At 41.8% G+C, this 13,249-nt stretch overlaps 1 protein-coding gene across 5 annotated transcripts; it reads right to left on the bottom strand.

Moving 5' to 3' along the window:
• Window positions 1–2: 2 nt before the first annotated feature.
• On the bottom strand, window positions 3–12,365 carry SKIC8 (SKI8 subunit of superkiller complex). Of its 5 annotated transcripts, none has more exons than XM_061595898.1 (12): window positions 12,179–12,365; window positions 11,352–11,462; window positions 10,698–10,743; window positions 10,583–10,610; window positions 9,470–9,575; window positions 8,732–8,904; window positions 7,698–7,846; window positions 6,649–6,742; window positions 6,265–6,358; window positions 4,356–4,448; window positions 1,382–1,460; window positions 3–491 (listed from the first exon to the last, which is right to left on the bottom strand). In XM_061595898.1, the coding sequence occupies exons 3-12, from the start codon at window positions 10,707–10,709 to the stop codon at window positions 402–404; spliced, it is 918 nt and encodes a 305-aa protein (XP_061451882.1). In that variant the 5' UTR covers window positions 10,710–10,743; window positions 11,352–11,462; window positions 12,179–12,365; the 3' UTR covers window positions 3–401. The 5 variants fall into 5 exon arrangements, with proteins under 5 accessions (XP_061451882.1, XP_061451880.1, XP_061451881.1 ...); XM_061595896.1 differs by having other exon boundaries at window positions 12,217–12,365; XM_061595897.1 differs by having other exon boundaries at window positions 11,352–11,441; window positions 12,217–12,365.
• Window positions 12,366–13,249: the final 884 nt, after the last annotated feature.

The following is a 13,249-nucleotide window of genomic DNA, read 5'->3' as shown; positions in this document are numbered from 1 at the left end:
TGTGAGAAACTGCTAAGAACTTTAATGCATCTTCAGTTTTCTTGATTTTTGTATTTTGTTGCCCCTGGTAGAAGGTAATTTTTGTATGTTACATATACTTATTTGCAAATCACAGGACTCTCAACCCTGAGCATTTGGATGCACCTTTTTCTTCATTGTGGTCGCACCTATTTGCCATCCATAGTGATTTCTAATAGGGGGAATGAAATTGCAGTATCGAATTAGCAATTTGTCATTCTTTTTAAAATACATTTATAAACATAAATAGCAAAATTCATACAAAGTTGGATCTATTTTGATGATTTGCCTTTGCCAAAAACTAAAGGTTTCCTTGGCACACTCAAGATATAGACACTTGTTAATAAGCTCCACACACAACCTCCAAAAGAAATCTACACATTTTAAATTGGGCAGTCATAAATATGGATTTCTTGGTCATCGCCAACTGAGACAATTTTTGAACCATTTCCATTGTACTGCACTCCCCATACCTGTAAGTGAAAACAAAAACCCACAAGGTTAATAATGGCAGAGGGTTTAGCACTAGCTTGCAACAGACATTTTGATAAATTACATTGTGCTCTTAAGCAACAGAACTGATGACCCATTTACATTTCTCCCCTTCAAAAGTGCACATGTTAAGTCCGTAGTGTTTTTTGGATGTGATCCTGTGCACTGCACACTTTAGAGCACATTCCAAAAAAAGAAAAACCAACACACATGCATAAAGATTCTCCACTCTAAACATACAAAGTTTCATGAGGGCTGGGAACCTGTGGCCCTCAGATGCTGGAGTATAACAGTTATGGCAGCTGGACATCATTAACTAGGACACTGAAAGGCAGCCATAGGTATGCCTTGATTAATATACAACGGGAATATAGGAAGCTATCTTGTTCCAGCAGTTCTCTGGAGTCCGATACTTTTCATTTAGAGATGCACAGAGCTGGACCTGAGTCCTTTTACATGTGCTGCAACTAAGCTATGATGTTTCCCCCCCAGCTCCCAAGTACACCACTCTGCTAGAGGAGCAGGCCAATTTTAAGCAATGTGAAAATGTTACACTTTCAGTCTCACACTGCTTTTACCAACAGTGTTTGCACTGAGGCAATCTGTGGTTCAATCTATGGCATCTCTAGTTAAAAGGCCCTCATACTAGTAGCCTGGGGGGGAAATCTGCTTCAGACATTAGAGAACTGCTCATGAGTAGGCAGCACAAGGCTAGAAAATCAAATTATCAGGTTCATACATGGATAATAGGAAGCTTTGAAGCCTGATACTGGCTTCAAAAGTAGCATTCTCTAAGCAAGAACAAAAGTTTCCATATGAGGAAAGTCCCCTAAGCTGAAAAAAACTGACAGCTACAAAATTATTCATATACCTGATCTTGATGATCAAAGAAAGTATGAGCACAAGTCCTTGAAGGCACATCCCAGACTTTCACAGTTTTGTCAGATGAACTGAAAAAGAAGAACACTTTTAACTTTTCCCCTGTGAACAACCACCAATATAAAAAAGCCACAGCTTTCTTTAACTGCTTGTGCAAGTGGTCTACTTTCCTGAAAAAATTGCAAGTTGCATCGCTAGGTTAATATATCCACAAATCACAACACTATTTTAACACTTTTATTTAAAATACTTAACTGCCCTTCATCAAAAGATTCCAGGCAGGTATGCAAGAGTGTGGATTTAAAAACAAAACACCCGAAACCTAAAACACAGAACAGAGCAAACAAAACCATCTACGATCTAAAATGCCTGGGCAAATGGGAAGATCTTCACCTGGTACTGAAAAGCTTACACTGTTGGCACCAGCTGTGTGTCCTTAGAGAGGCATTCCAAAGTTGGGGCCACAGAAAAAGCCTCTCCAGAATAGCACAGTGTACCTCTACTAAAGAGAATAATTGGGGCCAGGTCTCTACAGAAGATCTTAAGAAGTGGACAGGCTGGTATGACAATTCTTATGCTTCTACAAATTTTATTTATTGAATTTATAATTCCACCTTCAAAAAGGAACCCAGGGTGGCAAACAAGTAATAAAACACTAAAAACATATTAAAAATAATTCCAGTCCAGATACAGACTGGGAGAAAGGTATCTACTGAAAAAGCTTGAAAGAAAGTCTGTGGTAGGCACCAAAAGACAGAGAAGGTGCAAAGGGGAGTAATTTCCAAAGGGTAGGTGCCATAGCACTAAAGGTCCACTTCCTATGTTATGCAGAACAGACCCCTGATAAGGTGGAGGAGGCTCACACCTGAAGAGTGCAGTGATCAACTGGGTATGTAAGGGGGGAGGGATTGAGGTACCCTGGTCCCAAAATGTGTAAGGCTTTATACACCAAAAACAGCACCTTGAACTTAGCTCAGCCCTGCTAATTGGCAGCTTGGTAGCGAATTGGTAAATATGTTTACCATCCATAATATTCAGCTCCCTCCTAACATCAGTCTGTGGGCTGTGCAGGGCACATTCTGTCATCCTACTGGCTGGAATACATGTACCAAAGCAAAATCTGCTGCCTCAGCTGAAAATGCTAGTCACAATGCTACAAATACGAAAGCAGCTTAGTAGATAGTAACTAGCTAATTATCCTTGCCATTTAAGCCATGTTAAGAACATAGGAGAAGCCCGACTAAATCAGGCTACAGACCATCAAGTTCAGCAATCCATCCAGCTTCCAATAGTGACCATACTATGAGATTAGATGGGCCTTTGGTCTGATGCAACAGGGCTCCTATAAGTACGCCCTGTAAATTCACACATTTATGCTCTTTCGCATGACATCAAAATGCAATTCATACATTCTGCTGATGACTGGCAGCTATCAAGTAAAGCAATGGCATGCAAGAAACAAGGCTGCAGTGTGCAACAGATAGATACTGTTTGTATTTTAATGAAACAGACACTGTTAAAAAGACTACTAGTAATAAATACCAAACTTGGCTTAGTGGTAGAACATCTGCCTTGCATGCAGAAGGCCCCAGGTTCAATTCCGGCATCACCACATAGGGCTGGTAATTTTTCCTGCCTGAATCCTGGAAAGCCACTGCCAGTCAGTATAGACAAAGACAATACTGAGCTAGATAGATCAAAGGTCTGACTCTATATAAAGCAGCTTCCTATGCAATTTCTATGTCCTGCACAAACTCTCAAAGGTGGCTCACTGTAGCTCTCCAAAAAAATTCCACAACTCACACACTTACAATAGGCTGTCCCTCATTCATTCTACATGAATGTCACAACAATAGTTATCTTCAGCTCTCCTCAGCACACATGCTTTGCAAACAAACTCAAGGGAACAAGGACAAACAAGGGCAAGAGCTTGTGTATGCCATTAAAGCATCACAGTTTATGGGGAAGCCACATCTACCAAAATAAGTAGGATTCTAGATTGATAAAGTACATGATGGGTAAATGAAGACCAACACTGCAAGGCAGTAGAACAAATCTATGTTCTCTCAAGTGAGATCAGCCAGGTAGAGAAACAGGGAATGCAACATAGAAGCTTCTCTAGGTAGTTGCTCTCATTTGTGAATTTTCTGTCATTTATCCCAATACTCTATAAATCAGACTTCTTCTAACACTAACATACATTCACCTGCTAAAACTATATCTTAAAAAAAATTGTAAAATGACTTGCTTCTTTTTGAAAATAAGGCTACTAATTCATAGTTGTGCCCAATTAAAGCAATTGGTATACCAATGACTAGTTTTTACAATTACATAAATTTTAATTTTTGAAGCTCCATTTATAAACTGGTCCTCCTTCCCTCACCTCCCCCCATTCCTATTCCACATAAATGGACAGTGATGCTGGAGTACACCAGTGCGATGCAACTGGATCGGGGGGGAAGCCAGGTTCAAATCCACACTGAGCCATGATGTTCACTGGCTGATCTTGGACTAGATTCCACCTCTGCCTAACCTACCTTACAAGGATGTTTCACTAACTTTTGCTGTAATTCTGGGAAGTTTTCTCATGTATTTGTTACTTATGATTTGAGTTTTCTTTTATGAAATTATTTGTTTTTTTTAAAAAAGGGGAGGAGCAATGAGAGAGACACAGAATCCCAACGTATGTCAGGAGCAAGCAACCTTTTTTCTGTCAAGGGCCACATTCACTCAAGGGAGTCTCCTGGAGGCCACACACCAGCAATGGGTGTGGGAAAGGTCAGAGCCTATTCTGCATGGGACCATCACTTCTCTCTTTCTGCTACCTTCTTTCCCACCATTTTTTTCTTTCCTTGTTACCCACATAAAATTAGGATGAGGATTGCACAAAACTGGGCCCATGGCCACCTTTCTTGAGTAATACATTAACAACAAATAAAAACAGGAAATGTCATCATTCTACATACCTGGAAACAAAATGGGTGTCATCAGGACAAAATGCTACATTTAACACCCAAGATGCATGGCCACTCAGAGTGCCTGCCAAGTTTGCATGCTGTCTGTGGAATTCAAGAACAGGTTCTGGTTTAGGAAGACACCTTAATGAAGTGGTCTTCAAACGGTGTTCTGGGGAATGTCTGGGGTTCTTCAGAAGTTTATCAGGGGAACCTCAACGAAAAATGAGAGTTACTAATAATGGACAAACATCTGTGAAAAACAACTCACTTGTCATTACCAAACTTGCCTGCTGTAGGGGAATGCTGGGTCCATTTTAAAGCATTCTTAGTCCAAGAGGCCAGCACTCAGAATAAATAAACAATATGTCCTAGATTGCAACCCATAACTTCCTGACATGTGAAGGGGTTCACCTTGTTTCATGAAAATGTAGCAACCACTATTACTTAGGAGAACAACTACAAGCCTACATAAATAATCCCTCAATTCAGCCTTCCCCAACCTGGTGTCCTCCAGATGATGGGCTCCAACTTCCATAATCCCTGGCCGTTGGTTATGCTGGCTAGGGTTTATGGGAGTTTAACAGCATCTGGAGGGCACCAGGCTGGGGAAAGATGCCTTAATGAGTCACATTAATGACAACCTTTGGCTTCCATAGAAAAAGCAAATAGCACCAAAAGATGTTTCTGTGAGAAAGTAAAGATGTTTATGGTGATAACAATAACTGTTGTTGTTGCTGTTGCTGCTGCTGCTGCTGTTACATTCAAATCCCACCCTTCCTCCCAGTAAGAGCCCAGGGTAGCAAACAAAAACACTGAAAAAGCTCTCAAACATCTTAAAAACAGACTTTAAAAACATATTAAAACAAAAAATCTTTTTTTTAAAAAAAAAAGCTTTAAAAACTTATTAAAAAGCAATTCCAACACAGATGCAGACTGGGATAAGGTCTCTCATTAAAAGGCTTGTTGAAAGAGGAAGGTCATCAGTAGGTGCTGAAAAGATAACAGAGATGGCACCTACCTAATATTTAAAGGGAGGGAATTCCAAAAGATAGATGCCACAACACTACAGAAGATACTGGATTAGGTGCACAAATAAAGACATTCTTGTATGTGATGATGGTTAACAGCTCAGATGGCTTTAGAAGGAAATAAGACAAATTCATGGAAAACTGGTTTATCAGTGGCAATTAGAAATGATAAACATGTAGAACTTCCATGTTCAGAGGTAGAATGCCACTGCTTGTGGGATTCCCAAAAGCATCTATCTGGCCAAGGTGGGAAACAAGATGAACTAGATATCCAATGCTTTCTGGAGTTGTTTGCTTTTTCCTATGAAGCCAAAGGTTGTCATTAAAGTGACTAATTAAGGGAACCTTCGCCAACCCAATGCCCTCCAGCTCCCATAAGTCCCAGCCAGCGTACCCACTGGATTATGGGAGGTGAGCCCAACATCTGGCGATCGCCAGGTTGAGGAACACTGAATTAAGGAATTACTCATGCAAGCTTGTTGTTCTGCTCCTAACTCCTGGTGTCCTCCAGATGTTGCTGGACTACAACTCCCATCATTCCTGACCACTGGCCATGCTGGCTGGGGCTGATGGGAACTTGAGTCCAACGACATCTGGAATGCACCACTTTGGCTATTTCTGGAACAGGTGGCCTTTTGATCTGATCCAGCAGGATACTCTCCACTTACATGCAAACAATTACAGTGCCTCTTCCTGTGGATTCAGAGAACCCAGGAGCAGGCAAAAAGAGACACAAAGGAACAGAAAGATTCACAGAGCTAAGCAGGATGCAATGTTTAGATCTAAAATAATCTGGAACTCCAAAAAGATAGATTTTGCCATTACATTACCATTGCATCAGTTTTGCAGTACATTTGCTTTCTATTCATAGAGACAACATTAGTACCTACACATCATAAATCTTGATGTAGCCATCATCTGAAGCCGTGACGAGTAATTGGGAGTCTGGAGAAAATGTCAAGGAACGGATAGGCATAGCATGCCCTGAAATACAAGAGAAGCCCAGTTTCATCTATATTTATATTTTGCATCCTATACCACCCTGCTTGCAGGTGTATTTGACGCTGTACACCGTTTGACCACCTTTTCTCCTGAACGGTTTTTGCCAGTGTGGGCAGAAGCATAACTGGGAAACTGAACGGAAAGGAGGAAAGCAAAACACAACAAGCTCCCCTCTGTGGTCAGAAGTATAAGTATGACAACAGAAATTAAAGCCAGGACAGGATAAAGGGCAAAGGTGGGAAGCAAACTATTGCAAACATTCAGAGCCTTACCTTCCAACGTGTGGAGAAGTTTCCCAGTTGCAATATCAAAGATGTTGATGATACCATCTATAGCTCCACTGGCAAGATATTTTCCATCTGGGCTCTGCAAATGCCACAGAACAGCATTATATATATATATCTTGCTAGAGCCATCAGCAGGCCTCCTGTTGTAGCATTTCGCCAACCTCCTAATTTGCGCAGACTGTTGGTGAGAGCTGTGCTTAAGCCACCTATCACCAATCCAGGGTCTCATCCTTGTCACTCCAAACGTTGTATCACCTGTGTATACCTCAGGGAGACAGCCACTTTTACAAGCACTAGGACAGGCAGGACATATTACATCAAACAGAACATCACCTGCAGGTCATGCAATATAGTTTACATCATCGAGTGCAAAAGACCAGGATGTCATATCCAATACGTAGGAAAGACCACAACTGACCTACGCACGTGCTTCAGGAACCACAAGTCAGCAATTTTGACAAAAAAAGTGGAGCAACCAGTTGCAAAGCATTTTAACATCGAGGGTCACAGCCTGTTGGACTTTTCCATTACAGCGATAAAGATGCCAGCAGATCCAGCAGCATTGACCAAAAGGGAGAACTTTTGGATTTACTCTCTGGACACATTGGCACCACATGGCCTGAACCTGGAGGACAGTACCACCACTACTTAGCTTCTGCAAATGAAGCCCCTTTGAGCATTCCATCCTCAAAGCTCTATAACTGCCACCTTGGTAACAGCATTAGTACGTTAGCAGCTGATGAAGGCGGAAGCTGAAACGTTTTGTGGCCTGCCTGAAACTCACCTCGTGAGTGAATTTCATACCAGAGACAAGATTCAAACTGAGGACTTACTGATTCATAGCCAACATTCTATATATATATTTTAAAAATGCCATCTTCCTCCACTCACAAGTACAAACAGGGGTAAAAGGACAATATTTGATATTTATTTTATTTAGAAAAATATGCAAACATTTGGGGTGAATTATTATTAAGTGGTAATGGTGGTAGAAGAAATGCACCAAATACATATTTAACAGACAGGATTCTTACGTATGCAATACTCAAGATGAATTTGCCTCTAGTGTCCAAGGAATATTCCTTTTTCCCAGTCTCAACACCAAAAATGTTAACTTTTCCTATGTGGCTCCCCGTTGCGACATATTGGGAGTCCGGCGAAAAAGCCAGTGACCAAGCATCAACTGTAAGAAGGGGAAGAGGGAAAAAAGTTAGTGCTGTAAACATCAGATTAAATATTCAACACAGATATGTGCTGCTATTTATACACTACAATGTTCATGAATGACTAGATGTGCAAGAAAACAGATGAAGATAGGAATGTGCATTCAATGATCTATCCTCATCCAGATAATATTGTCTAATATCCTAATATTTGTATAGCATTTTCAGCTGTTCAAAGGGCTTTACCAGAATTATCTAGTTGTAATCCTTACAAACAATCCAGTAAGCGCTATCATCAGTACTATCTTCCCTACTGCAGATGGAGAAATTGAAGCTGAGAAAGGGTGGCCTGCCTGAAACTCACCTCGTGAGTGAATTTCATACCAGAGACAAGATTCAAACTGAGGACTTACTGATTCATAGCCAACATTCTACATAAGTTCAGATCCTGATCTCATGAAAGTTAACATGGAATTGTTCCAATTAACAAAAACAGAACTAACATCTGAGCAAACTTGTATAGGTCTGGCTTCTGCATCCCACTGGAAACTAATGGAACAAATTATTAACTTAACCCCCATTGGTTTCTATGGGATTCACCACCCGATTCTATGCAAAGTTATTCAGAAGTCAGTCCTGTCAAATTCAATGTGGCTAACTACCAGTAGGTGTGCATATAATTGCAGTTAGTCATGACTAACTTTGGCTGGATCTAGATCATTGCTTATTATTGAAATTTACTTGTAAGTCATCCTGAAGATCCCTTTTTAGTGAAACTGCAAATCAGTATATAAAGCTTTAGTTAATGTAGACCAATTATTTTAAATAAAAAAACACTTGCAGACCTTGAACAAACATAATTCACACAGTATATTCTTAGTAGACAGATAATGTTTGAACTTTACCAGGTCCAGCATCTATTGACTTGATCTGTTTGCCTGTGTCTAAGTCCCAGATACGGATGTGAGCATCTAAAGAACTGGATGCTGCAATGGTACCAGTGTGACTAATATCCACTGATACCACACCCAGCTGATGACCTTCTAATGTCCACTTGAGATCCAGCTTTTCCTCATTCCTTTGCAAAACAAAAGGAAACTAACTTTAAAAAAAGAATACATTGAGTAGTTTTCTCCACTTGACACACCTGCCACATTCTGGAATTCAATGATGCATATTCACCCAGCTCCAAATTCATTTTGGTTTTCACAATACACTGCCCTTCCCATTCTCTCCCCAAATTTCAGCACTGCACTTGCAAAGGAGCAGAAATAAATGCACATGAAAGTCCAAAGGAGGCCAATGGGCTTAGCTCAGTGGTAGGAGTGACAGGTTCAGTCCCTGGCATTTCCAGATAAGGCTGGGAAACACTCTTGTACGAGACCCACTGCATGTCACTAACGAAGCAGAGAAAATCAAATCAGAATCAAATCAGAATTTGCACCCAAGTATCTGCAGTGTGTATATACTACATAGTAACCTAACATGCATCAAAGCTAAACGGAAAGGGATGAGACAAGTTCACAGAAGATAAGATGTATCAGCAGCTGCCAGCTAAGATGCCAAACAGACCAGTACAAATTTACATCACATTCCTGACCTGCATAAAATTCAGTTTAACCAATTCTTTTTTCAGAACTCACCATTTCCAGACTTTCACCATGTCATCTAAAGACCCTGAGATCACTGTCTCCGAGCCGTCATTTCTATTTTTTCCCCAGGCAACCGACCAGATGGCATCGTCATGTGCTGGGAAAGAAAATAACTGATTGAAAGACATGTCCAAGGTGATCCCAAAATGGAATATATTTTAACTGCTGCAGTTATTTCTTAAGTCCTTCTGAGTAACAGCAAGGTTCACTCACATAGTAACGTGTACCTGTTGTCACAGATGGTATACATTCTGCCTTAAGTATTAATTAGCCTATCCTGGATTTTTTTTTAAAAAAACTCAATTTCAGAATATATATTGGTCCTTTATTTCACTCAGCCAGTGATAGGAAATGACAGACTATCTTGCCCCATACCCAAAGTGACTGGGTCTGACACACACATTGCTCTAAGTAACTGATTCCTGTATCAAACTGCTCTTAGCATCAAGATGTTTCTCTGAGTGTTCAACCAAAATCTACCCTCCTGTAATTTAAGTCCATTAGATCTAGTCCTACCCTCTGGGGGCAGCGAAGAATGAGTCTTTGTCCTCTTCTGTACGACAGCCCTCCAGGTATTTGAAGAGATTTATCATGTCTCTCCCACTGTCCCCCTGGTTTTCTCTTCTCAAGGCTTAATCATACCTAGTTCCTCCAAACTTTTCTCACAGCACTTGTTTTCCATACCATGCTACATTAAGGTACAGTACAATGGTGTGATCTTGCCAAGGATGGGGAACCGGTGGCTCTTCAGATGTTGTTGGACTCCAACTCCCATCATCCATGAGCAGCGGCCATTTAGACTAGGACTGATGTGACCTGGAGCCTAACAACATCTGGAGCGCCACCAGTTCTCCATCACTGTTGTACACAGTATCAGAAGTCATGACAATGGAATAAAAGTTTGATCCATTTTTCAACCTTTCCTTGTTCGGATCCTTAATTGTCTGTCTCTCAGGAATTACAATAACAAGAAACTTTTTCTTTCTCTTACGAGTTAAGTTGGAATTTGTTATATTTAAAGCCCATCTCTCTCTCATACACATAAGCGGCCACTTTTTGTCAATGAGGCACAACATGTAGCCTAGAGTAGTATTATTTCCTCACCCTGTTCTTGCTTGAAGAGAATACTGTACTGAAAAGAAGAAAAAAGGAATAACCCTGTTATAAAGTAGTAAAAATTAGATCAGAAAATTACAAGTTATAGCTCTGATGTACTTACTTGAGTAGTCATTTCTTCATACAAACTGAGTATGTACAGAAACAATCTGGGGAAAGGAAGAGGAAAAATCAGACCAAAGTAGAAATATTCTCAATACATAAATAAATTTGTGTAAAATCAAGTTGCATAGCAAATAAGAATTGTAAAGCACTCATACAAAGGAAAAAATGGCAACCCCCTCAACAAATTATAAATGTATGAGGGTTTTTGAAAATTCATTGTTAAAGCAAAGCAACATGAGCTACAAATCAAGAAGCCCCATGTTCCAATTTCACTTCTGCCATGAACTCATAAGGTGGCCTTAGGCAAGACATCATTTCTCACAGCCTCCCCCACCCTCTCCAACACTGCATTTCCAATACAGGGCTAGTGATACTGATCTACTTTACAGGGTTGTTGTAAGGCTTACTAAGATAATGCAAATAAAGATATCTGAGCACTCTAAGAGCTGTATAAATGCTACATATTCTTATTATTTAAAGTGACAATGTATTAAATTATGAGGAACAACAACAGGAGGACGAAAGAGACCAACAACCCAGTCCTGTGCCTGTTTAATCACAAGTGTCCACATTGTGTTAAATAGGTGTCAAGTAAAAGTGCACAGAACTGCACTTCCAGAGAGTTGGACCACCACCCCCCGCACTAACCTACCTGTACTTTCAATAACAGATGTGCAGGAGAACAGAATGATCACGACTCCTCTATCTGAAGAGCTGTCAGAGAACAGTCCTCTATTTAAATCTGGTTTAAAGATAAGAAACCCTAAGAAGAAAGACCAGGAGGGGCTGTCACCCATCATCACTGTTAGCACCTGGCCAGCATACTTAGCAGCCACACAGATCACCTGGTCACAATCTCCCTGCCCCCCCACACACACATTTCCACTATGGTAAGATATGATATCTCTTTGTTTAATATAGCAATTACTTCTACGTTTTTCACCTAAACACATAACACAAATTGCACACGGATCTATGTCATCCTTCTTAGAGATCCATCTCCTGCTTTTCTGGCAATGCACAAGAGCCCTCCCACACCGGAACAGGAAGAGAGATCTATGGCCAGTGCTGGAGGTTGCGCATCCTATCTAGAAAATGTTCCTCTTCTACACACACACACACACACCCCAATTTCTAGCAGTTAGCCCGCAATCCCAGGCACACACTCACATGGGAGTAAGTCCCATAGTGGGGCTTCCTTCTGATCAAATATACAACACTGGGTTGCTCTATGGGCTAATTAATAAAGGAAATGAAGAAAATCAATGGAGAAATAAGAAAGAGAAAGGAAGGGCCCTGCCCTGCCTTGCCCCCTCCCCTCGATAGCGCCAGCCCTTGAGCGGGGGAGCTTCTGAAACCGCAGAACCAGGAGCACCGAAGGGGGGGCTGTTGCTATGGAGACGCGGCCTAGCAAGCACGATTCTCGCCTCCCCCCGCCCCATGTCTCCTGGGAGTCCCCCAGCCGCCTCCCTACGCGACCTTCGTTGAACACCCGTCCAAAAAAGAAAAGAAATAACCCCGTCTCCGGAGGTTCTCCTTTCTTCCGAGCACCTCCGGCACCCCTGAACAACGTCACGCTCCGGCGCCGAAGCGGTCACGCGTCGCCTCGGTACAGGGAGCTCACACAGGAAAGTCCTGGAAGCTCTCGCGCCAGATTTCTCTGCTGCCACCTGGTGGAGGGGAGTGTCTGCAGCCGCAATCGAGAGAAAAGGCGGGGCGGGGGAGAGAAAGGAGGAGGGCTGTTGACTGACGCCTGTTTGTTGCGCGATGCTACCTTCTCGTCGCCCATTAGAGTCATCTGCAGGGGTGTAGTTGTTCAGCGTCTCAGAGGGATGGACCCCATCCTTTTTTGAGAGCAGGGTCCCTATGTCTCCAGCGTCGGACGTCCTATGAGCCAATCATCATGAAAGGAGAGTGTGTTAGCCACTGGGAAGAGTCTTCTAACATGCTTCCTTGTCTTTTCCTGCTGATTGAAATCAGAGTGAAAGGTGAGTCAGCCACTGAGAAGACTCTTTTCAGTAGCTAACACTCTCACCTTTCATGCTTATTGGCTCCTAGGACCCTTGGTTGTTCTGGGAGAAGGTGCACATGGGAAGGATTTAGGAATGTGGAGATGGCTATGGAGAGCAAGCAAGTGAGGGGGCGCGGCTATGAAGGGGCATGGCATGACTATCATGAAGGGACCCTGCACTTCTGAATTTGTCAGTACATTACTGGTCATGTTCATCTACTACTCCATCCTTCTGTTTAAAAAGTGCATTTACAAACACATACTTTCCCCCCCTCCAGATTACTTAATCTGCATTAAATTGTGTATCCTGGTTTTTTACTCCAGATCCCTGAATGCAAATTCTGCATAGTCTGGGTTTGGGGTTTTTGTTTTACTGTAGGTTACTGAATCCAGGCTAGGTTATTTACCTTCTCATTCTCCTCTCCAAATTACTGGATGTAAGGGCCAGCACTGTCTTTAGGCAGAGCAAGGGCGCTGCCTTCTGTAGCCACTATTGGTGGGGCTGGGAGTGGTTGCAAGGGCTTGGAGAACAGAGCTCT

This window comes from Rhineura floridana, chromosome 14, assembly GCF_030035675.1.
Source record: "Rhineura floridana isolate rRhiFlo1 chromosome 14, rRhiFlo1.hap2, whole genome shotgun sequence".
Lineage (NCBI taxonomy): Eukaryota > Metazoa > Chordata > Lepidosauria > Squamata > Rhineuridae > Rhineura > Rhineura floridana.
Note: the sequence above shows the minus strand (reverse complement) of the source record. Positions and strands in the feature narration are given on the sequence as shown.

What these genes read in the sequence shown, in the direction of transcription:
- SKIC8 (XM_061595898.1), bottom strand. An exon ending in GTCAATAGATGCTGGACCTG is followed by an intron (nt 7,847 to 8,731) that starts GTAAAGTTCAAA and finishes CCCTTCTTACAG; the next exon opens with TTGATGCTTGGTCACTGGCT. An exon ending in TCATCTTGAGTATTGCATAC is followed by an intron (nt 6,743 to 7,697) that starts GTAAGAATCCTG and finishes TGGCATTTGCAG; the next exon opens with AGCCCAGATGGAAAATATCT.